The sequence below is a fragment of the Miniopterus natalensis genome, chromosome 10 (assembly GCF_054644295.1).
Source record: "Miniopterus natalensis isolate mMinNat1 chromosome 10, mMinNat1.hap1, whole genome shotgun sequence".
NCBI classification, from domain to species: domain Eukaryota; kingdom Metazoa; phylum Chordata; class Mammalia; order Chiroptera; family Miniopteridae; genus Miniopterus; species Miniopterus natalensis.
The window spans coordinates 61,005,254-61,033,027 of record NC_142090.1 but is presented as its reverse complement, the minus strand read 5'-3'; the positions used below and the strand labels follow the sequence as shown (position 1 = coordinate 61,033,027).

The 27,774-nt window shown below is 42.7% G+C and overlaps 2 protein-coding genes across 9 annotated transcripts in view; one reads left to right on the top strand and one right to left on the bottom strand.

The window, feature by feature from the left end:
* The window catches only part of PON1 (paraoxonase 1), a 22,423-nt gene extending 12,723 nt beyond the window's left edge, over positions 1 to 9,700 (top strand). The window contains exons 6-9 of the mRNA XM_016218784.2: positions 1,642 to 1,842; positions 2,727 to 2,808; positions 6,499 to 6,627; positions 9,206 to 9,700. Coding sequence (XP_016074270.1) covers positions 1,642 to 1,842; positions 2,727 to 2,808; positions 6,499 to 6,627; positions 9,206 to 9,364 — 571 coding nt within the window. The 3' untranslated portion in view covers positions 9,365 to 9,700. The remainder of the gene's footprint in view (positions 1 to 1,641; positions 1,843 to 2,726; positions 2,809 to 6,498; positions 6,628 to 9,205) is intronic.
* A 4,092-nt stretch (positions 9,701 to 13,792) lies between these two features.
* Positions 13,793 to 27,774, bottom strand: part of PPP1R9A (protein phosphatase 1 regulatory subunit 9A) — a 232,468-nt gene continuing 218,486 nt past the window's right edge. For 5 of the 8 annotated variants that reach the window (XM_087821163.1, XM_087821164.1, XM_087821165.1 and 2 more), the window contains 4 exons: positions 21,120 to 21,239; positions 20,214 to 20,237; positions 19,011 to 19,193; positions 13,793 to 17,677 (listed from right to left, as the gene is read on the bottom strand). In XM_087821163.1, the coding sequence (XP_087677289.1) occupies positions 17,468 to 17,677; positions 19,011 to 19,193; positions 20,214 to 20,237; positions 21,120 to 21,239 (537 nt within the window). In that variant the 3' untranslated portion in view covers positions 13,793 to 17,467. Of the gene's footprint in view, positions 17,678 to 19,010; positions 19,194 to 20,213; positions 20,238 to 21,119; positions 21,240 to 23,209; positions 23,373 to 23,438; positions 23,475 to 27,774 lie in introns of all 8 variants that reach the window. The other 3 variants (XM_016218814.2, XM_016218817.2, XM_087821167.1) reach the window with 2 other exon arrangements.

Below are 27,774 nucleotides of genomic sequence, written 5' to 3'. Positions count from 1 at the left end.
TAGTCATTATTGGTTATTTATTATATGCCAGGCATGGCGCCAAGGGCTTTGCATTCATCATTTCATTTTATTCTTACCATGACCTTTCAAGGTATGGGGTGGAAACTGAGGCTCAGAGTTTAGTGACATGCTGTGGCGCTACAGATGATAGCAAGCAAAGTCAGGATTCAAATAGAGTCCATCTCCTCTGCTACTTTGTATGGAAAACAGCAAATGATTGTAAAGCATACTAATTTTAGGAATTTGCTTTTTAAAAAGAGAGAGGGGGAAAAAACACACAGCTTGCAGGTTTATGCCTGGAGCCTGTACAGACTAATCTGAAATTCCTGGACCTTTTTTTCTCATGCAGGGATAGTGGCTGCCATTGATTGAGGGTTTAGTGAGTGGCAGGCTCCCTGCAAAGCACACAACAGCGATTGTCCCATTATAATTCCCACTGCAACTCCACAAATTAAGATTCTGACCCTTAGTCTTATACTAATGAGCTGTATGACTTTGGGAAAATCATTTAACCTCTCTATACAGATGAGAAAACTGAGGCTTTGTATGCTTATCTAAGTCGCCCAGGAGCCCAGAGCAACATTGGAGCTGATGTGCTGGCATTAGGTCCTCTGCAACAGAGCAGAGATAATTCTCTCCCAGATAATAGCCCCAGGAAACTTCTGTCACCTCCATCAGCAAAGAATGACTCACTTATGCGTTCGCTGTTGTACCTATTAAAGCAGAAAAATAGACTCATATATCTTAGATTTTCAGTAACATAGAGAGAATCAGAATCAGAAAGAAAAAAAAAGAGCTATTGCCTCCAGTTTCTGAGCAGTCTTGTTCACGGACATTTTATTCAATCTAGAATCGTGAAACTTTAAAGCTGGAAGTGACTCTTCAAAGCAGAGAGAGATCAGTGCATGTCACCTCCTTTTACAGATAAGGAAACTGAGGCCCTGACATGCGAAATGATTTTCCCTAAATCATACAGTCATTGGAGCAGAGTTTTAACTAAAATGCAAGTCAGAATATCACCCAGTGTTTTCTCTCTTGCCTGATGATGCCTTGGACTGTTCTCTATGAGAGGGAGCGCTATACAAGCATAAATTAATTTTGCTCTGATAATGATTTCTGGCTAACTTAATGTCTACTGAATTTAGTATCTACACACATACACACACACATACACACACACACACCCCATAGCACTATTTTAAGTAAATAGGACTTTTATATTACATTGTAATCACCTCTTAGGGTTTCTTTTTCTTTTCTCTTTTTTTTTAAATTCTCACTTTTCAGAGAGAGTGGAAGGGAGGGAGGGAGAGAAACATTGATGTGGTGAGAGGGACACATCGATTGGTTGCCTCCCGAATTCGTATGTGTCTTTGATCAGAATTAAACCCAGGACCTTTCAGCCCCAGGGCCAGATGCTCTAACCACTAAGCCAAACCAGCTAGGGCCCCTTTTAGGGTTTCTCTGAGGATTCTATAGGTGGGACTGATTTCATATTAATTCTCTGCCATAACAGGTAGAGTGAAACCTCCATCCCACATCTTGATTTTAGGCCTAGATATTAATGAATGCCTGTGCCGTGACCCTGTAATGTACAGCCCCTCCATCTGTGTATATCCTATGTGTGTGTTTGAATTGCAGTTTGAACGATATTGTTGCTGTGGGACCTGAGCACTTCTATGCCACAAACGATCACTATTTTGTTGACTCCTACTTGAAATCCTGGGAGTTATACTTGGGTTTAGCATGGTCATACGTGGTTTACTATAGTCCAGATGAAGTTAAAGTGGTGGCAAACGGATTCGATTTTGCTAATGGAATCAACATTTCACCTGACCGCAAGTATGGAAACTTTTAACTCTGTCATGCATTTCCCCATATTCTCCTTAGACAGCTTTTGAACGTATCCCTTTTCTAAATAATGTGATGCATTTTAACATGTTCTCCTAGTAAGAGGAAATTAAGAAAAATGTAACGTATCTTAATTTTTCAGGAGGTAAAATTTATCAAATCAAAATTTTCTATTTTGTGAAGACATACTTTTAAGTTTTTTTTGGGGGGGTGTACATTTTTCAAAAGGGTGAATAAACATTTAGTATTATTAAATATTACTGTGATTATTTAGTATTGCTAAACAATACTGTGATAAACATTTAGAACTACTACTAAATAATACTGTGATAATCATTTAGTATTTCTAAAAAGCTTTGCTTTGAGGGAAGATGTTTTTAGTGTACCATGAGATTAATAGCATGTAGGTGTATATATCAGTAGTGCTGGTTTAAGATGAAGAGCTTGCACCAAAATGTAAATCAAGACACTGCTTCCTTCATCAAAAAAGTGTTACTACGGGGAAGAAAATGTCAACGAGGCCGCGTGCTTAGTGATGTAGTTGATTTACATTATTATCTGGTGGTGGCCCTGAAACAAACAATTCACAGACCAGCCTTGGTCTGGTGACCACACCTTGGGTAGCATTGGTTTATATATAAAATCTATGTCTCCACCCATCTATACCCTTCCTCATCTTATATCACCGCGGATTTCAGAGGGTTAGTAGCATATTTAGAGAAAGCAACATAGACAGCTTGCGATTGGCATGCTTTGAGATGCGTTCCGTTTCCCAGTCTCCAAGCAAAGTCCTCCAGGAAGAGTCATCACAGCGTCACCGTCACCTTTTGAACCGCGTCACTTCACGCTTTGATGCGGCTCTTTCTTCTTTGAAGGTATGTCTACGTATCTGCATCGCTGGCTCGTAAGATTCACGTGTATGAAAAGCATGCTAATTGGACTTTAACTTCATTGAAGGTAAGATGTATGAACACTGTAAGTTTGCAGAGTGATAATTAGATTCTAATTGATTTGTGAAATTAAAAGCGAGGGGAAAAGATTGTCTAATTGGAGTGGGTGAGAATCGTTTTTTTTACTCCTTTCTTAAGAGCTGTCGGCATCTTAGGTGTTTGCTGTTCACTCTTGCTCGGCTGTGGAGTGGGAAGCAGCAGACCGCACGGCTCACCTGTGAAACTGGCTCTTTCTACTCTGGAGAATTTTGAGCTTGGCATCTAGACCCCCCCCCCTCATTTCTTCTCTTTCTCCCTCTTCTTCCTCCCTCCCTTTCTTTTTTTCCCTCTATGTTGATGGAATAGCGAAGAAACAGGCTCAACTTGGCATTTAATATGACAGCGCTCTCCACTCTATTTATAAAGCCGAAGTACTAGCAGTGGTCGCCCTGTGCCCCAGTAGCCCGCCACCTTGCCGCCTTTGTCCCCAGCCCTTGTCCCTCTGCTCAGCTTCCCCTGCCTGCACATTCCTGGAGCTTGCCTGCCAGGGCCCTGCCTCAGGGCGGGGCACTGTCCCCTCTGCTCATGGGATCTTCCTGCGCATCCTCACGGTTCTCTCCTTCATATTGTTGCGGATTTTACTAAAATGTCCCTCACAGAGGCCTCCCTTGGCTACCGAATCTACACTTACAGCTCTGTTCTCCCTACACACACACACACACACACACACACACAATTTCCTATCTCCTTTACACCTTTATTTTCCCTCCAGCATTCATCGCTAACAAATTCTAAATTTTATTTATCCCCTCTGTTGGCGGCCTCTCTCACTAGGGTGTAAGCGCCACAGGACAGATTCCCCCCCCATTTGTTCCTGGAGGAGTTCCCACCACCTAGTAGGCATTCAACAAACACTTGTTAAATTCGTCTGACGGCGCTGGGTGTGTTTCAGGGGTTCATCTTATACCCCCACCAATTCTGGTCCGTTTTGAAGATTTGGGTCAAAAGAGGTAAAAAGACAAAAAAGAGGAAAGAGAACATTAAAGCAGAGCATTATACACATAGCCCTGCCCCTGAGAAACAAGACATCGGTCTTCTGCCGTATCGCCCACGTCATGGAGTGCTGTCCCCAGGCGCTGTGACAGTTCCTGCCAGCACACCCGAGGCACTGTCATGAAGGGCTTCACTCCGAGAAAATTACTTGGAGGCAACATAAACATAACATCACGGTTGACGTTAGAAGTCACTGGCAGGGCTCGTTTGGTGTTAGCTGAAGTCAGATGGCATTTCACACACACACCAGCTGAGGGAGGAGGGGCAAACTGTGGTCATAGCAATACGTGCTTCTGTAACGTGAAAGTGAAAGAATTTTCTAAGAATAGGACCCAATCCAATATATATTCAATGCACAATGATAAAGGCTCGGCTCCTGCCAAGGTTGCGGGCGAGGCTGAGTTCAGGTCTTGCTTCCACCTTTGGCAATAGATCATGCCCATCTCCTGACATAAGTCAGCTGAGACTATCCCTGGGCCTGAAATATTTTTCCTTTTGAAGGATCATATTACTTAAGCTAGCTAATTAACCCCTGGAGTGCCAAGAAATTTGATAAAATAGCTGAGATCTCTTAGAATTTTCAATGAGATGTGGATGGGTTTATGTCCTATCAAAGTGTGGTGTATATACATACAATGAAATATTATTCGGTCTTAAAAAAGAATGAAGTACTAATGCATGCTACAAGATGGGTGTGCCCTGAAGATGTGCTAAATGAAATAAGCTAGACCCAAGAGGAGAAATCTGATAGATCCCACTTGTATGAGGTACCTAGAGTAGGCAAATTCACAGATAGAAAGTGGAATAGAAGTTACCAGGGGCCGGGGGAGGGAGGAATGGGGAGCTATTGGGCACAGCTTCTGTTTGCGATGATGAAGGGTTCTAGAAATGGAGAGCAGTGAGGCTGTACAACATTGTGAATGTACTTATGCCCTGAATTGTCTACTTAAAAATGGTTAAAATGACAAATTTCTTGTCATTTGAAAATGTCTACTTAAAAATAGTTAAAATGACAAATTTCATGTTATGAATATTTTAACACAATAAAAATAATCCCCCCCCAATTCAAGACAGCCAATGAATTAGTCCCACTTCAATGAGTTGTAATTCGCTAAAAATTGCAATATTGGTTAACAGAAGGTACCGTTTCCCCCCCAAAGTATAACTTAAGTTTCCTTGACCAAGGAATATAAACTTTTCCAGTTAGCTTTGGGGATGCGTGAAATGTGGCATGTATGTGCATGGGGGTGAGTTGGTATTGTCAGGAATTACAGATTTGCAAGGCAGGAGCCAGCACAGGCTCCCAACTGGACTGTCAGCATTTCCCTGGCAGGAGCCAGGTCCGCCGCTTACTGCATTCTCCCCGGGTGCCGAGCTCCTCGCAGAGCACATGGCGGGAGCTCAGGAGTTGTGTGTTGAATGATGGGACCCCCGGCTTCTGTGCCCTTCCCCACTCTCACCCCGACTCCCATTTCTACAGCCTTTTATCTGCCATGGAATTCACCGATTAGCTATTACCCCTCCCAAAGATAATAGCAGAGCCCCGAGACAAACATTTCCCTCGCTTAGAGAAAGTGCCGCAGCAGAGTAGAACGCCTGACACTGTGACAGATGGGCGTTGGGCTGGTGAAGGCCTGGGGCTGATTTTGACCCGAGTGTGCTGGCTCAGCCACCTCCGTCGGCCAGCCTTGCCTGTTTCGGGTATGAATGAGTGATGGCTTTGCACAAAGGTGAAAAGGAGACTCTGCCATGATGCTTGAGCCCTCCAGTCCCTGCAGGGACACGCGGGGGTGGCTGGCATTTTGCGGAGGGAGCAGGGCCGCGCCGCCTGCCCACGCTCTGGCCTTTGCGATGCGTCACGCCGGTTATTACAGGCCTCCAGGTGCTGAGTATGCGGGCCTCTGCGTGAGGTGCACGGGGGACACCGCTTCTCCAACGGAGAGCGAAAGGTAAGCAAATAGATGTGATTTCTTCCCGGTAGAAGGCAGCCAGGATGATGAATGGAGGAATTAAGAGTCGTTGGTATTATTTATGATGCTGGTGCAAAGCCTCGACAGCAATCTGTGCAGTCATCACACGCTTGCAACTTATATTTAGAAAATAAGCAGCAGCAGAATAGGGAGCTGAACAACATCAGGAAACTCAAGAAGAAACCTCTTCCCAACTCCAAGGCAAAAATTAGGCCCCGGGCCATCATCTGTCCTCTGGCTTCACAGCCTATGATTAGCCTCTGAAGACGAGCCGACGTTTCCTTGACAGTCTCATCGGCAATGAATCTACATTTCTTGGTAGTATTCTGCATGCTCATAAAAATATCATTTGCACATGCTGTTTCAGAGATGAACTGTTTTCTGCTGTACTTACAACTTCTTTTCCCTTCAGTTTTAGGGTCACGCACAGATGTGAGTCCAAGTGATTTCATCTAACTTTTAATAGTCTTTCTTGGCTTTCAGTATTTCCCGCTCCCTCATTTGTCCTGGAAACTGATCAAAGACCAGTAGGGATGGAATTCCCTGAGTGCGACTGAAATGGGCAGAACTGCTGTGTCCCTGGAATCAGCAGTGTAGCGACCAAGGACAAGACAGGAGTGTTCCCTGTCATACTGCTCAATCATCTCTCAAATTTGTTCACTTTGTCTTTCATTCTCTCATTTTTAATCTGAAAGTCCATGGTCTTCAACACACTCGTGGATAACATATCCGTGGATCCTGTGACAGGGGACCTTTGGGTTGGATGCCATCCCAATGGAAAGAGAATCTTCTACTACGACGTGGAGCATCCTCCTGCATCAGAGGTTAGTTTGTAAAATTTATCAGATCAGTAACTTTATTCCCAGATGTTTTTCAGTGGAAAACATAATTCTCAACTACATGGGCAAATAAAAAGGGTGGGGAGCACAATAGATGGCCCAAGTGATCACGAGGAAAAGGAATTTGACTTTGGGAGGCACTGTAATCAGAGTCTAGGCAGGAGCCAGACGGTACATTTAAACTGGGTAATTTGAGGGGACTGAGTAAGGACACAGTTGTGGGCAGAGTGTAGGGAAGTCAGCAGGAGGTAACGCAGTACCCCAGGACCGGCAAGGGGGTAGGGAATGCGTATAGAAGCCAGGCAAGAAGAGAGCTGTGTGGAGAAGGTCTTCTGAGAGGAGCCTGGCCTCTGGTTGGGGGATGTTGCCAACCAGCAGAGACCCACAGGGAGGGTGCCTGGAGACCACGAACCCCACCTCCCCCTCAGGCCTCCCATCCCCCGCCGCTGCTGCCCCTCGGTGGATCCCAACCGGGAGCTGGAGGGGAAGGGAGCCCTCAAAGTCCATCTTTGCACATCCGAGCAGAGTGGAGAGTGGACCTGGGGGCTGGGTTAGGATAGCTGGCACTGAACTAGGGTCCACGTCTTCATTTCAATAATGAGTTTCTCCAACTTGAAAATTCACAATGGTTCAAAAAATATAATGTCTCATTATTTACCTGCCTTCCTACTCAACTCCCTTTCCTGTGTGTCAGTGGGTGCCCAGGTCAACACGGTGGACCAGCCCAAAAGCTCAATGGGCAACCTCTAACCTTCCCGGCAGATGGGAAGATAAATCACTAGCTGGAATTATTTTGGATTAAAAGAATTTTCTTCTATCTAAGTTATATTACCCAAATACCCTATTTGTGTCCATGGCCATTACTCAGTGGACTATTTTGTCAGTGCAAGTAAGAACTTGAAATTCCGTTGGCCACAGGCATTTGCATGTATACTATGACTTACCTGGGGTTCGCTACTGTGAGTTTTCAGTATGTACTAATAATACTTGTTATTTACATCAAATACATGGAATCACATTTGACACAGTCTACTGCTATGCTTTTTTTTTTTTAAAGCTTAGTTTTAAGAGTCAGTATCACACCACCGCCCCCAATAGAAAAAAAAAATTATAACCTGTGTGTCTTGGATTAAAAAACACAGAACCAAATGTGTATTTCCGATGACATTATGGCCCTTCATACCTTATATTTTCATGTTTACAGGACAATTGTGATTATGTTTAATGGCAACCCTCTGTGCCTTTCTGCTTGTTTTTAGCTAGTAGGATGCTGTATGGTATGTTTAATAGACTTGAAGAAATGTATGCTGTGGTGTGGTCACTGGAACTCACCGGAATGTTAGATTCTAATTTGTTCTTGCTTGTTAGCTCATTTGGTGAACTTGGGTCATTTGCTGTATATAGCGTGGACTTGGTTTGCTGTTCTGGAAAAAATTCTTTCTAATGACGGATCTGTTAAAGCATAGGAAAAAGTAATAACAGTCCATTATCTAATACACTGTTCTATAGAAAAGTAGTTTTATTAAAAGAAGCTTAATTACTTAAGCCAAGGTGCACCATCAACCATTTCCCAGTACAGAACTACTACACTTCAATGCTATGGCAATTTTTTAAAACATCTGTCTTTGGTGTCAGTTGTTTTAAAGAGGTCCTTTTAAATGCTCCACTGACCCTTTACCATCCAGGCACTGGCCTTCCTAGTCTGCCATATTTGGTGTTTTTGCATGTAGGTATCCTTTCTTCAAGTCATTGCATTTCACCCTAAAAGCTTAAGAATAGAAAGTGTTAAAAGGGAACTTAACCTAGTCCCACACATTGCAGTCTACAGATGAGAAACCATGGTAGTAGAAGGTCCAAAACACACCCTGGGGCTCCAGACTCACAGTATGCTCTTTACATAGGGTGAATCACGTGAGATTGCCATTTATGAGCCAAAGTGGTCATATACTGGCTATTACACGTAGTCAGCCTAACATGCTACCACATTGTTGCTAGTGATACAATCATATTTCTGCTCCACTAAATGAAGGAAACTGAACTTTCAAAATCTTATTTAGAGTTGGGACCTTAAGTTCAGAGGAATGGATAAGTGTGGTACAGAGATATGTTCTTCTCTTTTGGGCCATACCTTTTTTTCTTTTTTCTTGATTGCCAGCATTTAAAAACCAAGAACTAAGTGTAAACATCCAAATTCCTAGTTTATCTGATAATACCAAAAACTATCCTGAATGCCAGCATGGAAATAATTGAATATTACTACCAGCCGCCTCTCCTTTTCCAAGAGTCACTACTGCTCCCTAATGCCTCACACCCACGTTGTACTATTTTCTCATTTATAAATATTTCTTGCCTCACCTCTGTAGGCCTGTGCTTGCTACCTCTGTTTAAAATCATCTGATCAGAACCTGTCATTGTGCCAATGAGGAAACAAGTGTCCTATATAGAGAGTAATTTTGGAACAAAATATGATTTACCTAAAGGCTCCTCCTAGAGAAATGATTCCAGGTTTAAAGTTGTTTTAAGTGACTTTAAAAAAAGTAACCAAATGTTATTTCTTTGATAGGTGCTCCAAATCCAGAACATTTTAACAGAAGAACCCAAAGTCACAGTGGTCTATGCAGAAAACGGTACAGTGTTGCAAGGAAGTACAGTGGCCTCTGTGTACAAGGGGAAATTGCTGATTGGCACTGTGTTCCAGAAAGCTCTTTACTGCAAGCTCTAGCGGGCCGAAATGCACCCCTGCCATGCAAACCGTGAGCCCGTCATTTCAACTGCTTGCCACCTTGAAGGGACCACGGTGATCTCACTGAACAATGAACGCTGGCCCTAAATTAGGACGTTGTTAGGGATGAAAGTGCTGGTTAACTGAGAACAGATACGATGGGAAGGCTTTTTGAGAGCACAATATCAAGTCAGTCTTAGGATTCTTGAAAACCTCACTTACCGGTAAAAATCATAATAAAATGGCTAAAATTGTCATGTCGGTTGTCAGGTATTAAATCATGCAACTGTATGTGGCCCAACAGGTACTTCCTGGGAGACACGTGTTCCCTGAGCGCACATGAGCTCGTGGCTGCCTCCCCGGTCTTCTGAACACAGGAGGGCAGGAGGGCCTCACGTGCCATCAGGAGGCCAGTACCCACCCCAGGACTCCAGTTCCCATGCCAGGAGCCTGAGTGTGCGCTAAAATTACTCAACCCCAGGTACTTCTCCTCAAGCAAAGCCATTAGACAAACTGCATCTTCAGACTTACTTCCATTTCCCCCTCTGCATAGGGCTTTCTCCATAAATCTAAACTCAGATACCCCAACTCTCCTTTCACTCTCGCTCATTCAAGTCTCTTCCTGCAAGAAAATCTTACAGTTCTTGGGAGTGTTGTCACCCTTGAAAATTACATGAGTGTCTGGTATCTCAGCACATGCTATACATTTTCGTTTCTTTGACCCGGTAAAAGGAAGAAGTTGGTTCACATCAGTGACTGGATGCAGAACAAAGCCCGAAACCAAGGGGGAAAGATAAGTGGCCCCCAAGACTATGCTCTTGTTGAGGTGGCGGCTGTTCTTTCCTCCTCTGACTTGCCCTGGACGCTTAGAAGGAAATGGAAAAGTAAACGAGGCAGAAACTGTCAACAGCCTTTGGCTATCCTTCTGAGGGGCCTGACTCAGAGAAAAGGCGACTATTGTTTTCTCATAAAAGCCTAAGAAAAGGTTCCCTGTCCTTGACTTGTCTGTCTGTCCTGAGCTAAGGCTTCCAGGGTGAATTGTTTCTTTGGGGTGTTCCGGCAGTGATGTCAAAAACGAAGTTTCTCTAAGGCGTTGGCCATGACCACGGCCTGGAGAGAAATGTTCTGCGGATACACTGAGAACTGTTAATAGTTCACGACCACTGACTTAAAGTAATAAACAGGAACATTTTGTTTGGGTGGAAAAACACTTTCCTCCCATCAGGGGAGGAGCTATTTTTAGCCAGCTCCAGTGGGCCTGACGTCAGGTGCCCTGTGAGTGCTCAGTGAGTCAGGGGTGCTGTTCACAGCCCTGAAGCTGGATTCTCTGAAATATTGTTTGGAAATGATCAATAGCTGTGGTGCTTGGGTTGCAAAAAGCCAGGTATTTCCTTTAAAGAGAAGCACTTGATATCATCAATAAAATGACCATAGTCTGTTCTCTCTTGTTTTAAAATAAGTAAATTCTGCACCTCCTCTCCCCCCAAAAGAGAAAGCTACCCAATTAACATAGCTTACAGGCAAGATCATACAAAAAGGGACATGTGCTTCCCCTTGGGTAGGAATTTCTTAACACACTCCAAGGAAAACAGCTGAATTAGCTCATTCTGATGCTTTGATCTAAACTTTTTGCATTGCCAAAGGTTTAGTAGCAGGTAAATTGTGTGTGTGTGTGTGTGTAAGTGAAATAGAGAAATTAACACCCCTCATTTATACTCAAGTCTTCTCACCATTTCAGGTTTTAGAAATAAAGTTGTTGAAAGGAACCCCATACTCTGGGATGGTCTGATTTCTAGCTTGCCCCACCATGCCGGGTGACTGTGTGAGGCCAACTGCTTAAGGATTTGTCACCGACCTTTTCCGGGCTGATAGGTACCAGAAACTGTGATGGTGAAGCCACAGTGGAAACAGAAAGATGGGCGAGGGAGCTTCTGGTGGGAGCTTTGATCTTTTAACTTGATGCCCAGTTCCATGACTGTGCTTTCAAATGTAATTCTAGCTGCCAATTTACACTTCGCCAGGGCTAAAATCTATTTTTAGCTTCATTTCCATGGAAGATTCACACTTTGCTCTTGATTGATAGATGTATTTTGACAGTTAATACAGGTTTATCCAGCCAAGGCTTGTTTTAGCCGAAGGTGAAAATGGAAAAAAAAATATGACTTGGACAGATATCAGTATTTTTCTTTTTATTGCATTCGTTGTCTAACAACAATAATACTCATTGGCAAGAAATTTATTTACACTAACAAACTTAATCACACGTATTTTTAGATTGGTCAGAAAACAAAGGATATTTTGTTCGAATGCCTCTGAAAACCAAAGAGTAAGAAATGTCGTTTGAAATGGAACAACCTAGAGAAATACATATTAACCAAGCACAGAGAACAATTCGGACGTGGCACTATTGTCTCTTCCATGCAAATGATCGGACACCGAAATGTACAAATCAGGTTTCAGATAACATGCTATCCATACTGATTGGACTTAGAATGCCTTTCAAACAGCTTTTTTCCTTTACATAAAGAAAGATTAAAATAAATCCACGTCTTACAATGGAACAGAATTCATCTCTCTCTTTCCGTTGTTCAGCCGCCCAGTTTGTTAGTCATATGCAGCACAGGTACTTGTGGTTTCACTGTAACACCATTAAAGAAGCACAAAAGCAGTAGTGAATACCATAAATAATATTAAGGAAAATGTACACATAAATATTTAAGGGATTTCACTAAGCATTATCTCACTCTGCTGTTGTTGGGAGGTGTTATCTAGCCGGAGAGCCTCTTCATTCCCACTTTCAAAGGTAATTTAATTATCTTTGGCTAATTGTCCTTTCACAGATGAAAGATCAACTCCTTAACAGAAAAGAAAACCTGGGTGTGTCCATAAAATAGCTGAGAGAACCAGAAGTGTACACCTTCCAACAACACGCTCACACTCATGTCCATTTGGCAATGACCTTACCAGGCCATCACTCAGCAAAAAAAGGAAATAAATGGTCATGTGATGGCAACGCGGCCATCGGAGAGCCTCTAGTTAGTGGCTTATGCATCACAGCTACCAAATATGTCATATTAGAGCATGAGCGAATGCACAAGAACACACAGAGCAATTTTTAGCCAAGGAAACCGCAGTCTGAAGTTGAAAATGCTCGAAGCTGCACAAACTTCTGAGTTTCAACTCAGCCATGTGCAATCTCGACATCAAAGCGTTCACCAAACATTTGAGGAAGTTTTATCTTACTAAAATACCAAGTTTCTAATAAATCAAATTTACCAAAATATATAGACATGTAGAAGGATAAGTGCATTTAGTAGAAGAAATACATTTAAAAAAATTTCTTAAAATCTCATGAGCCATTCAATGTATACACAACACAGAAAGTGGCGATAAGGCTATGATTACTGCTGGGGTCCTAGCAGATGCTACCAAGTTCCAAATACAGCATGTATTTTTTTAATGCCATGTCACTGTGGTATGTGTGTGCAAGGTGGGGGATATATTCACACATATGTAGCCTGTATATGTACACAAGTGGCATGCACGTTACGGAGAGGTTGCTTCTTGTCTGATTCCTGGCCTATTTCTTCCTGAATCTTGAGCAGTTTGGGGGTTGGGACTGGGGTAGGGCCAAGGGTGGGAAATCACGTTTCTTTCCTTCCTAACTCTGGATCTGGAAGTGGGTCACGTGCTGTACTCAGTCCACACATTTACGTATGTGAGCCTTCAAGTAACAACCAAGTAACAACCATGCCCTCAACACATCCACATGGACACCCATGGACACCATCAGGCAGAGCCTGATGCCTTCATTTCCCGGGGGGACACCGATTCTGTGGGCTTTTCCTTTGCCCTCTGATTTCTTGGTTGGGTCTGCTCTATATTACTACTTTAAGTTATGCAAATACTACTGGTGTATTTTCTGGTGTTATCCCCCGCCCCCCCCGTGTTTTGGACCAAGATTAAATTTCCTGAGACTTTAACTTTTAACTAAGACAATATAAATAAAATCTGCCTGCAGATCATGGTTGTTTTTTAGGAGTGAATTGCAGCAGCCACATTCGTATTTCTTACAGCCTTGTTTTCTTTAGAAATTTACTTCCCACCCCATCATCATAATGAAAACAATTCTAGTAGAAAATATGGGCACTTTATTTCTTGACCTCATCCTTAACGGCTTAGCTTCAGCATAGTGTACAGGTAGATCCCTGATTAAAGGTAAATGTGAAAATTCAGAAAGCACTTGGGACTTAGCATTAAGTAGGTGACATGAACCCTAGTGACTGCTGTCTCCCAAAGCGAAATGTCCCTCATCTACAACTCTCTTGGGACAGGAAGTTTAGTTACTCAGGTGGAATTTGGTGATTCTTAAATATCTCAATATAACGAGGGGGCTACAACACATTCAAAGTGTAGTTATTTCTTTAGAACTGTTAGGACGCCTCCCTTTAGAATCTTCTTGAATACTGTTGCTAAACACACGTTTTTCTCTCTTGAGGCTTGGTCTACATAACCTTTAACACTTATAAATGAGTTGGAATATCCATATAAATGCAAACTTTCATTTACCTTTTAAAATATAATTTTAAAGCACATGTTAATCCAATTACACAAAGAACCTAGATGAGAATTCTTTGTCTTCAGCAAAAACCATAAAGGCTAATTAAGGTCAGACAACCTGTGACTATTTTTGTAGCTCAGGCCTGGGGTACTTTAAGATTTCAGGCTAGAGATGCCTGGAGTAGGAAAGGCAGTGGCAAGGGTTAGTTTGCTTCCTCACTCATCCTCTTGCCACTTGGTTCCCAACAATGACAAAGGAGCACCAGGTAGGTGTTCCTACTTCCTGCCTCCTAAAATCTGAGTTTGGCATTAGCGCTGGGGTTAAAAATACTTATGTGATGTTGAGGGTAGGAAATTCATCAACCCCAGCTAAAGAAAGGCTTCACAGAATAGCTTTATTGTCATAAAACTAGAGGTGGAGTGCATCAGTCTGCTAGAATGGGCAAAATTAGGTTTCTGCCCTAACATATCACTCTGAAGTTAATTTCTGATCCAGGCAAAAAAAAAGAAAAAAAAAAAAGAAAAGAAATAAAGAGAAAACTATTACATGAACTGAGAGTTAGTTTAAGAGAAACAGTCTTAAACAAAGTGATTCTGTTACAAAACTAAAATCCTTCAATGGAAAACCCTGACCCAGACACTCGGCTAATCCCATGCTCTTGGTCCACAGCTTGGCTTCACCACACATCCCCTACCTCCCAAAGCATTACCTGTACCCCAAATGCTTTTGGCTATTGCCAGAGTCATACAGCGCTATCGTTTAGGGAATATATAGTTCATAGTAACCAGATATTCCCTTTTTGTTCATTTTCTGATAAAGAAAAAACTGCAAAGTCTTTAAGGTTCATGAAGCAACAGTTCTGTGTTAATTGCATGGACACTGAAAACCACCGGCATTAGAGCAGGAGCTGTGCAAGACACTGGAAGCTCAACAGGCGTCACGCACTGGAGTCGGAAAAGTAACAGGGAAACAAACTCTCGTAAGTCGTGGGGCCCTTCCCTCCGTCCTCACACCCTTCCATCGATCACTTTGCATCTCATCTTTTGTGGGACAATCAAGCGCCTCTTATAACTTCAGCAGTTCTAAGTAGCAATATTAAAAATAACTCATTAAGACAAAAATTACTATAATTTAACTTAAAAATAAAAATATTACACAAACTAAATGATTTGAAGAAAAATAATCTGATCAATAATATTGTCAGTTGGTCATTAATCTAAACATTAGAAGTATAAAATAAATTGAAAACAAAGAACAATATTCGAAGACGTTTAAGAAAATGCAATGTAATAGATCATAAATTATGTGCAGAGACTGACAGACATTTCCAGTATATACATCCATTTCCAAATATTACCAAAATGTAAACATAACTTAAGATAATCATCCTATTTCCATTCTTAAAATGAATACAGTGAAACTTCCAGTGTGATCCAGATCACTTTTTTCGGAGATAAGCAAAAATGGCAGAAATTTACAACAGCAAGCACTAGTATTACCAGATTTTGACTAATTTAGTCCTTTAGTATTAGAAAAGGTTTGCTGGATTTTGTAGTTCATTAATAGTGGCTCCTTGTTTCTCATGGGATCAATAAATAGCAAAGCACCACACATCTCAAAATCCTCACATCATATCCAGTATGGCGGTCTCACTGTCATGCCCCAAAATGAAAACAGGCGGGGAAAACATACATGGTGACTTTGATACTTGGAAAACACAGTGAATGATCTGTACCTACTGACAAAGTCACTGGAGCCTATCAGATAAATACTCTGCCGCTAAAAAGGAATCAGGCCTTCGGGAAAGGACCGAATTGTGAATTTCTAGTTTAGACAATTCCAGATTTCAGATATTTAGACAAGCAAAAAAAAACAACCCAGCAACAACAACAAAGAGATGGAGCTATACGGGTGGGAGCCCCCTTACATGATCTGTTCCCAGTAATTCCAAAGCGTCCCCAAGTTCTGCATAGATAACATTTCCAGTGGAAGACATGGACAGACTCTCCGCGTCGTCAAGGAAGAGAAATACCTGTCCAAGAATTTGTCTGCCCCCGACTATTATTCTGGAACGTGTCCCTTGCAAAGTGGATGACCTCATTTTTAGAGCCAATGCAGCAAAGAGAACCAGACACATAAATATAAAAAGCAAAACAAAAACAAAAACAAAAAGATTCATCATTTGAAATTTCTCAGGATGAGTTCATTTTTTTCTTCCTCTTGCCCTAGTCTCCGGCACTTGAGTTAGTTTGATGAAATGCTGAATTCCTCAATACTGGCTTTAAAATACACGTAACTGCCTCCACTGCTAGAGGCTGCATCCTGCATACTGTCTTAAGCAAACTTTAACTGTAAAGTGAAAATCCCTAAAGAATGGAAGAGAGTGGCTCAGAGAAGCCATTCAGACAGCTTTCCTTTATGGGAACACTCTGTGTGCTCAATAAAACTGCTTCTCCTGTTGCATGTTACTCAAATCTAAATTTTCTGGAACTGGTATTTCTATTTTTCTTAAAAGCACGTCTGTTAAAACGCTAACTGCGTCCACTTGGGAAATCTTGAGTAGAAAATATGTGATGAGTTCCTGGCTGTGTCCCAGTCAGGCTGCAGACCGGCCAGAACGTTCCCCGGGAGAGGAAACCTGGAAACGCTGGTTTCCTTAAAAATCAATTTCCTGTTCAATTTGCTGGGGAAAAGGAATTGTGTTGTGTGTGTCGGAGCCGCTGGAATACTGAAGCGCAGTAGTAGCAAAATAAACAACAGATCCCACCACCCCATGGCTGCACTAATGGCCGAGTTTTCCTTTGTTCGGCTAAGTCTGAAGGATAAATGTTATCCTCAGATTCCCAAGGTAATACCCACATCCACATTCTTACGGCTTCTGCTTCCTTCTGGGGTTAACAAATAACTGATTCTTTTCTCTCCTTCAGATGCCCAGCAAGCAGAACAGTTTGCTTGCCTTCTGCCACAGTAGGTAATGACGTGGCAGGGCATCCACGTTTCCACAGCGGGGCTGTCTCACTGTCCAGACACAGAAATACGGGGGACCTTTCTCACACATTGGAGTGGATCCTGCAGCCCAAACCTCATGGCAGAGGGGTGCTCTCAGGCACGCAGACATGTGCAAATGCTCAGGGCCAGGACCCCATGCTGAAAATTCATGGCACTCCATTAACAACACCAGGGTGGGTCATGCTCTCGTTGGGCACTGTCATGCTGGTTTTCCAAGTGACACACGCACCCACCCAACACAACACAAGACGTTGGTAAGTAAGAGAAGAGAGAAAACATAGCTGCTTTGCATCTCTCACAAATGAGCTCCTTGATTTGCTAACCAACTAAAGATGGCTTGGGATTATTTCAGTAGGTGAAAATGAAGGGTATTCTATTACGGCAGAAGATGCAGTTACTCAACACGAGGTTCCCCAATGTGCCTACAGCACATTCCCCCTGCCATCAGTTTATTCTTCATTCCTCCGGAGGAGAGCAGGGCAGGAAGAGGGGGACACTCCTTGGCGCATCCCCCTCTGGCGAGAGGCCCTGTGTTACTGCTCACCAGCACCCTCTGCTGCAGCTGCCATCTTTTCTGTCTTTTTAGATTTCCTCTGCATTTGCTCTTGTTCCTTCCTCCTCAGCTTTTCTCTTTGTTTTTCCATTTTCTCGTGAGCCTTCCGAGCCTTCTCTAGAGACACCTTCATTTCCTTGAGTTTTTTTTTTATCACTGCTCGGTCCTGGGATGAGGTCATTCCAAGAGCCTAAGAAGGAAATATAAATGAACTGAATCTGAAAACCAATGACCTCTCTGCTTATGATGGGGTCTATGTCACCATATGTTCAAACTTAAAAATGAATTTAAACATAATTGAAGAGCTAAAAACTGAACTGAGGAAGAGTTGATCACATCTGCCAAAAATCTACATACCGGGGGACTAACCTTTATTTCTTCTTTTGTTCTTTGAAGTCCTGAGCACAGTACGCCCTAAATCTCACTAAGCAGATGCTTTCCAGGTTGGTCATTAACAGGTGAATGAATGAAAAAAGGACACGATTCTGCTTCTCCAACCTTTAGGCTGTAGACATTTACAGGCGAAAGATGGGAGTGGGCCCCTGCTGCGGCAGAGGGCTCCAAGAAGGGCAGGAAGGATCGCCATAGCTCCCTTTCTGCCAATGTTTTCATTTACAGTGCGGACCAAAAGTGTCTTTCGCACTGGAATGGTCACGTCAGCACGACTAGCCATTCTCTCTCTGTCCGCAGACCTACAGGGGAAGCTTGATTATAACGAGAAGGTTGCTCGATTAGCTTGGAATTCAGAATAAGGGGAATTGGTTACGTGGTACTTTAAACGTTTCATGACCTTCAGAATCAACAGCGGTACGCATCCATCTCCCCAACGGGGACAGCCTTGTCAATGGGGCCCTCATATTCACAGGCTATTGATTGATCTCTAACCTTTTCAAGACTGTCAAGAGATACTCATCTGCCCAGCCACCCAGCAGGGGGCAAGGGTTAGGGGTGGAGAGCTGGCTGTCAGCTCCTTCTGCCCTTTTTCCACAGGAATGGGTGGTGCCACCTCGCCCTCTAAAAAGAGATGGACTGGACAGGTGAAAATGAGACTGCGATGGAGGGGGAGGGAACACACGGCCTGCACACAATTGGGGGAGAAAGTTTTGGGGAAAACATCATCCCAGTTTTGGAGTGGTGTGCAAGGATGAGTGGGGGTGGAGGAGACAAATAAAGAAGAGAAGGTTCATGAACTGGGTTTTAACTCTTACATGATGAAAGAGTTCACACTGGCCATTATTAAAACTCATACTACATAGAAGTAAGAAGAGTTAATATATGGGCCATGTGTTGCCAGGTGGAAGCAATGGAGTTAAGTCCCTAGCTTTCCTACTCAGTGGCCTACTCTCCAGAACCCCAAAACTTCATTCACTACTCAGAAATAACTCAACGTCCTTTCTGCTGATTGCTGATGAGAATTACCTCTCCCATAGGCAGAATGCGCTTATCTAATGAAATCACTTTAGGTGCTATGAGCAATACAAATTAGACTTGGTCACCTAACAGAGACATATATAATTCTTTACCTTCAGTTTATTTCCATCCAACTGCAGGAGTTGCTCTCCAGTGATGTTTTGGGCACTGAATTCAGAGACATACTGCTCCAGATTTAGGCTCATGAGCCAGTGAGAAACCTGCTGCACATTCCACTCCTGAACGGCCCGATTCTGACACTGACTGTGCTTGGGAGACTGTCCGTCATCAAGGATCTGAGGTAGGAATGTTACGCAGTGTTGTTAAAGGACTGCAGTGCTGTGGCTCAGGGAGGCATATGACGCTACTACAGGGAATTTCTTGCCTACTAGAGCCGTATTTATTATAAACCGTAAAATAAGTTAATAGTTCTAATAGTGTATGTAACACACATAGTTATTATCTACATGTTTTTAGATGCTTGAAAATTTAAAAACTCCCCCAAATAAAACATAATTTTCAATGCAGGAAGTTTAATATTGACAAGTTCACTCTAATGTTGCAAGTTTTTATATTCAAACACTTTGGAAAGATTATCAGATGCAAAAAACAAAAATTTCATTAAACCCTATATACAATATATCACTCTGCATTTCCTGTCTGATAAGACATTAGAGATATATAAAAACACATTAAATAATGTGGCATCCTTCACTAAGAAGAGGACAGCACTGAGCCCGTGGGCATTTTTAGGGGGAAATTTCACAGCTGTGATTTTATTTGAGCAACAAGCAGACCTGTGAGGACAATGTGGAGGGAATATCCATAATTGCTTTTAATAAGTGAGGAAACTGAGGCTCTGAAAGTCTACAGATCTGTCCAATGCAGAATATTATTTTTAATAAAGCAAAGAGAAGGTTGGTTCCTAGAACCACTAAGCTGAGAGGAGATGAGGCGATGATGGGTCTGGGAGGAGAGACCTAAGTCACCTTGGTGACGGGCAGAGAAAACACAGAAGAGGGGATGGGTAAGCTGAGATGAAGGCAAAGAAGGCGAAACAGAGTGAACTGGGTCAGCTGGGTAATGGTGATGGGGGACACAGCGCGGGACTCTGGAGGTGGGATCTGAGATCCTCTTGAATAAGGAATATCTCTTAAACTGAGACACAGACAAGGGCAGAGAGTGGAACTACGTAACACAAGCAATGCCTCCACTACAGAAGGGCTCTTGTACTGTTTGAGTTTTCAATCATCTGCAAAGAGAAAAGGTTCAAACAATACCAAAAAAACACCAAACACAGCCCATCGATAGCTCACCTCGTCATCTATCATATCCAGGCTCTGAGTGAGGGAGCAACAAAGGAAATCAAAGAGAAAAATGTTACAGAAACAGGAGCCACAACATATACAGTACAAAGTCTTAATAAAGTTAAAGTCATGCCAAGCCTGAAGGATATGGGCAAAAAAGTTTAAGAGAAAAGAAATGTTTTACAAAACAAAAAACATGTCTGCAAGAAGCAACTAAGAACACATATTTAGAGCAAAACTGTACTGACAGTGCCTCTCCCCCTCCCTCCCACCCCAATACTGGTATTTCTTTCCTCTATGTATCTCTTGGGGCACTAAGTCAGTCACTAAGGTAATTTCCTGCCTCTTTTGCACATATTTATCTCCTGGGAATTCTTAGCAATGCTGTTTTGACCTTGGCATCTAAATTAGTGGTCTTAGTAGCTATCTTTCCTTATCAGAACTGCATCTCTCCCCTTTCCACTGCAGTGATTCTCAATGAGGGGCCACACCCAACTTGGAAGGAATGTCAGAATCTTAGGTTGGGGGTGACAGTGGGAAAGGTGAGGAAGAAAGGGAAGGGCAAATTTGTAAACTCCATGAGACTTCTGAGCTATTTCCTATTTTTGCTCTCCAGTGCCCAGCCTCCCATCCCCACCTCTCTGCTGAGAGTCATCCCATTTGGAGCACAGAAAGGCTGAGTAGGAGTACACAGTATACAGTTAAGGGACATCCCTGGACAGCTTAAAGAGGTTCAGAAACAATATTTTGCTTTCTTGTTGAGACAGAGAGGGAGAGGCCAATTTCCTGTCATATATGAAACCGTGGTCTTGATGTCTACATGCATAATCTACCTTAAACACATTTTCCCTGTGAGAGTGCACGGGTAAATGTGTGCCTGGGAAAGTAGTTCTGTTATAAGCACCATGAGCATACCTCATCTGATGATAGTGCTAAGGACTGAGAGAGGCCCGGGGTTTTGGGCTCTGCTCCTAGGCCACTCAGGTCTGCCGAACTGGTACTACTGGGACTGAAGTCGTCATTGAAGGTAAAATTCTGTAAAAATAAACGAAGCTCAGGGTTAAATGAGCACCATGAATGAACCTGAGGTAGGTGTGCTTGCAAGTTCTAAAAAGGTTATTTTGAAGTAATCTCAGGAGTTGATTTGAGGGTTGGTGGTGACCTTCGATCAGGCAGTGTCTGAGGACACGGCACCTTCTGTGGTGAATGGGGAGTTGTGAGCACCTTCTCTGTCGGGTGAAAGGAGAGGTGTTTTGGAGGAATGATTCTTCAATCTCTCTTCAAGGGTACAGCATTCATTATCCTCTGCAACTGCTCAGAGGAGTAATATTAATGAGCCCATCTTCTTTGACCCTACTGGTGATGAGCAACAGTGTAAGTAAAAAATACAAGGCGGTGTGGAGAGCCTGAGTTACTAGGAACAGATGGCGATCCATATCAGACAGGTAGTTGAGCACCCCTGGGAAGGACCGCTCGCAGTTGGCCGTGATGAATACTGTGAGAAATGGCAGATCCTCTCCTGGATGTGACCTTCACGATGATGGGTTCTGGGGGAGGTCACAACCTGACTACACTAGCTACATGCTAAAATATGACTCACATGGCACCAGCAGAGTCCAAAGAGGCTGTAGCATGAACAGATACATGTTCTCAAGTAATTACCTGGGAGTATAAAGAAAACTTCCCCAGAACTTCATTAAAATGTTCAGTGGATATTAAAATCAAATAAATTCAAGACTGCAGAGCTGCACTTGTGAAAACATTTTAAACCAAATCTGGAGTCTCTCCAGTGTAAGATAATGGAAGAATTATTCAAACAACATTGAGATAGATCAGATCCAAAGTTGAAAATGTCTCAAGGTCTACTGCTGCCAAAACCTCTTATCTAATTCTAGAATGACTGGCTTCCCAGGGACTCGATGAACTTGACCAAAACCCATCTTGCTTCCTACTCCACTTCCTTAGAAATTGGACTGTTAGTTTTCCATTAGTTTCTCTTGTACTGGTTTAGTTGGCTGTCAAGAATAAATGCCATGCCAGAGGCTGGAGAATTCAGTACCAAACAAACTCCGAGGTTTGCTGAAGCTTCAGAGGAGGAGATTAAATCAGAGCACATGGAGCTGGGCTAGTAGAACATTTAAGCAGGAGGGCATTGAACACAGCACATTACCATTTGATATCGTCAGGAGAAATACAACCCCAAAGCCCATCAAAACCCTGTGAGCTGCCAACCACAAGGAAAGAATTAAATTCAAATAACATTAACCACACGTTTCTGTTTGAGAAAGAAAAGTGAACACAGATAAAAGGAGACCAAACAACATGTGAAAGTTAGCCACCGTATGTGTTTCAATAAAATGTTAGGTAAGGTTTGCAGTGTCATGCTGGAAATAATCATCATGCACTTAAAATCAAGTAGCATCCATGCACATAATCCCTAATTCTGCTAAAGTTAAAGAACTTTTGTGATAGAATTACAACAGCTGTTTGACATGAAAGTTTGATTTAAAAGTAGAAATAAGTAATGGTGCTATGTCAGCATTGGTTTGTTTTAAAGAGTTTCATTCAGATGTATTGAACACATATTCAGTCCCAAATTTATCTGTTTTCCAGTAAATCTTGAAGAGCGCAGCAAAAATAGTTTGGTAATTTAACTTAAAGTGGAATACTCGGTAAACAGATCTATCACACTGTGCCGTGATTCAAATGCATCCTTCCCAGCATGGCTTAACTGTCAAACTGAGATTAAGTAGCAATATGTGAAAAGACAGGCAAATCAAGGACTAACGCACAATCTAGAATGGAACGGTATTTAAGAAGGTGATGGTTAAATGGCTTTCTTCTCCCCACTCAGGAAATAACCATGCACTGTTTAGGGCAGTGTTATCGCACTGGTGTCTCGGATCCAGAGCACACACACAAGCTGAGAATGCTTCCCAAAGATTGCAGAGGAGGCAGAGATTTGGGGTGTCCTGGTTTGCTTTTTTAATCCGTGTGTTTTCTACCTTGGACCCCTTTTTATCTGAAATTAGAGTTTCAGAAGAAGGCTGGACGGGACTTGGAGGCGTAGGCAGGTTCCCGAAGGAGTAGGATCCTTTCCGGCTCTCGTGAAACCAGGAGAAAGGCGCGCAGGGCGAGCGCGGGGAGGCGGGCGCCGCGCAGGCTGGCCTGGGCTTCGGCGTGGGCGTGGGCTTCGGGGTGGGCGTGGCCGTGGCTGTGGCCGTGGGCCTGGGCCTGGGCTTCCAGCGGTCCAGCCTGCCGCCGAAGATCCTGCGGCAGGGAGAGAGCGGCATCAGAGCAGAAAGGGCGGGCGCGATGCTCCACTCGGGGAGCTGAAATCTAAGGGGCTCCGAAGAGTTAGAAGGAACACTTTGAGAAATTGCCCTAAGCAACAGATAAAAGTAAACATTTCTCACTTTTGACTAGAACATTTATCCTAATTGCCATATTTTTTGCATCTAAATGGATACTGTAATGATAGACATTTTTGTACTGCTACTGCCACGGTGAATTTTTATGAAATGTGCCTAATAAATATAAGGGTGGGAAAAAGTTAGGTCTACAGCTGTTTGCATGGAAAATAATATAATAATCAATAAATAATAATACGAGAATAAACCCTGTGTTTCACGTACTCTCAACCGCAAACCTACTTCTGTCAGCCCCTGCATATGTGGATGAATTAAAGTCAGGGAGGAGCATATTTTTTAGGAACTGCTAGGAGGTTAGTCATCCCAGCTTTCCCTTTATTTGGGTCACATATCATTGCCTCCCTGCTAGTGACATTTAGCTCGTAATGAGCATTCTTTCCTGGCCTCTTCTGAACTCATGTTCCCAAGAGTCTAAACTTTACAAAATGCTATACTTAATAATTTGGAAATTTCAGGGCTCAGGACACTTTAAGCAAAACATACGCCTTGTTGGTTTGTCATCATAATCTTAGCGCCTTTTCAGAGGAGAGCACCAGACCTGAAGTCTTAATACTCTACTTGGAGGCCAGGGTCTGCCACCTGCTGAACACATGGCCTTGGGCCTCCTCTCAGCCTCTATTTCCTCATCTGTAAAAGGTGGATATTTAAGTATCTCATATATGGTTAAGAATTAAAAGAGGTAAGGTGTGTAAAAAGTACACTGAAAACTAAAATGGTTTATGCTTATTGTTTAACATTCAAAGGATTCAAAGGCATTTGAGAACACCGTTGGAAAACAGTTATTTTTCTTAATATCTTGCATTTTTATATTTATGTTTTGGTTAGAGAAAAGTAATTACTAGGAACTGAGGCAAGAATGGGCAGTAGTGTCTGTGCATCTTGGAAGTGGTCACCCTCAATGTGTCCAAATGGTATTTGATGCGACGCCTATAATTTGTTAGCTGTTGATGTCCTGACAACAAAGAGATTCCCTTTCATTTAAAAGGGCCTCAACACTTTAGCTAGACAACTTATGTGAGACATGGATACTGAATTTCAATCTTCTCGCATCTCACTTCAAATATTTTGAAATACTACATGTTTTAAGTTTAATTGTAAGTAGTGTAACTCCTAACAATTCCTGTCCATTTTGAAAGGTTGCGAGAATCAAATGAGACAATAAATATAAAAACATCTTGTAAACTGTAAAGCAATATACAAGTGTAAAGGGGTTGTAAGAATGATAACTAAAGAGGATGGGAAAGCCAGTGAAGTTTTGGTAGAATACTGACACCATAGGTTGGGGGAGAAAAATGGTTGGTTACACTAAAGATCTGATGATGCGCATGGTGTATTTTCTTTTTTAGTGAATGGAAGCTTTTTAAAAAAATTGATTTTTAGAGCAAGAGGAAGGAGAGAGAAACATCGACTGGCTGCCTCCTAAACCACCCTACCAGGGATTGAGCCCGCAACCCGGGCATGCGCCCTGACCGCAAGCTGAACCAGCAACCTTCTGGTGCGTGGATGATGCCCACACCGGCCAGGGCTAAATGGCGTATTTCTTAAGAAAACAAAAACAAAACCCCACAAAGGGGTCTGCAGGGATAAAAGAAAGACCGACCAGAGATGTGTCAACCTTTAAATTCATCCGAAAGTTTAAAAAACAAAATTTGTATCCTTAAATCCACCTACTTACTGTCAAAAGGCAGAGGAGTACACTAACTGAACTAGGAAGCACGCGAGCAGGGGCAGACAGGCTTCCGCGGGAAGTGCTCTTCACTCCTGGGTCCTGGACCTGTCCGGTGAGAATCACTGGGGCAGCTGTTTGGATGCAGATTCTTGGACACCCAGACTTACTGAATAGAATTTGGAGGAGAAGGGAGGAGTTGGCCTGGAATCTACTTTAACACATGTTTGCACTGACTCTTAACATTTTTAATGTCTATGTTTATTAATATTATCCTGAATGCAAATATGAGGATTCTGGATCAGAACAGGTTATTAATTACTTACAGAAAATTATTGCACTGGTTCCTCATATCATAATTTCCTCTCTCCAGGGTGACGTAATGAGAACCAGATGTCCCATATACTTGGCCTACACTGTAGGTGTGAAATCTAAAAATCATGAATCTGGATGGTTATATAGGAAAGGGACAGCTGTCCCCACTTCCCCTCAGAGAGGGAGGGAAATCTTATCTACTCAACATAAACAAATTCAACTTGGGAAGGATCTTGGGTTCTTAGCCTTTGGAAAGTAACATATGTCCTAGGGGAGATAAAACAAGTTATCGCCAGCTTTACAAGCTTGGGAATGTCTCCATTCCTTCTCTGATCCCCACTCCTTGAAAATGTAACTACACATCTCTGGGGAGGCAAATCTCTCTGCAGATCTCACTGTTTATCGGTAATTTAACTTCTAAGGTTTGTCTTTTAGCACAGGTCCCCACATATCAGTAAAAATGCTGAGAAAGCTCTAATATAAAAATATTTTCTCTGTAGTCTCACAGTCTTATAATTGGGCATGTTTGAGATAAACTGAACCTGGTGATTAATTTTCTCCTTTGGTTATAAATTCCTGAATCAATTAATCAAAATGACATGGGAAATTCTTTAAGAGTTCCATGCACAGTTCAAATAAGGTATGGTAGTGTTTCAATACATGGACACTGTTTTGAAGCTTATACGTAGGCTATTATCAATGACAGCTTGACTATCTTGTCTTATTCCCAAGTGAACTGCCTTTGTAACAACACTTTTAGAACTGCCACCACCACCTCTTTTTTCTTAATAGGCAGGAAATAAAAATATTGGTGTGTAATTTTTGTCATTCTAATGACTTATTTGAAAAGAACTTTTGGTACTTCAAATCCTGGCCAGGCAACATTCCAAAGAAAATCTGAAGACCGCATCTAAAGGCTTCCATAAAATTCTCGCTGCCAGGAAAATATTCAAGACATAAGTCCAGGTGCACTTGGACACCCAGCACTGAAGATAGGCCTGGATGCTGCAGGAGAGTGCGATGAAGGAGACCAAGGAGGCTCAGCCTCCGTTGATACCCAGAGGCTCTCGGGGATAATGCAAGATAATGGAAGGCATGGAGGAAAAGCCACGAGGGAAGCAACGCCAGCCCACTTCTAAAGAGCAGCTGTGTCCTCCCAGCTGCAAACCACCAGGTCCTGAGGTATTTTGAAAAATAGTTGCCAATTCCCTGGTGATTTTTGAGAGGTTGGTTTTAACTCTGAATACAAGGTGTGTGTATTATTCAGAATCTATGGAATGTCATCAAAATCTAATTAGGAGTTTAGGAACTGCCAGACAGAAAAGCATAAACAGAACACAGAATTCAGGCAGGTAGCAAAGGGGATGAACTGAAGAAACTTAGGTGCAACGAGAGGGAGAGGAAGAGCTGCAGACTTCTACTTACTCACATCAGATGAAGTAAGTCTGTAAGGTTCTAACACCTACCAAGGAGATGGAAGCTGTAAAGCCAGTTCCTTCTGAAGGGGACTTGGAGACCCTTGAAGGAAACAGCTGTGACGAGCATGTGTCCATCTGCAGCTCAGGCAACCGTCTGGACAAACCCTGTTTCCAGATTCTGAGCTGTGGTCTAAATCTCTGAACAATACAAACAGCCCACCTGAGATGGTCACTGCAGGGCATTCAACTTTAACTTATGACAGGGCTCAGGAGAGCTACCCAAATGTGGCACTTCCGTAGAGTGAATATTTTAAGCTGAAGTAATCTGAGAAATGGCAGGTGCAGGAAGGGCTCTCTGACCTCCCCGATCTCCTCTGAAGCAGGTCCTAAGACACTCACGTGAGCGGTGCCCTCCCTACAGAGTCCACGCAGGCCTTGCTCAGCGTCCCGGTTCACTGTCCTTAGTCATGCCCTTCATACCCTTTCCTACCACATTTTCCTACGACTTTGTACTCCTGATAAAAATACTCAGACCTAACCCCTCCTTTGGGTCTTCATTTCCCTATGAAGGCCCCTGTGCCACATAAAAATTATATTAAATAAGTTTATATTCTTTTCCTTTGTTAATCTGTCATTTGTCAGTCTAATTACAGGGATCCAGCCAGATTCCTAGGAGGGTAGATGGAAAAAGATTATTTTTCCCTCCGCTACACTCATTTGAAATGGAGAAACTATCCCCT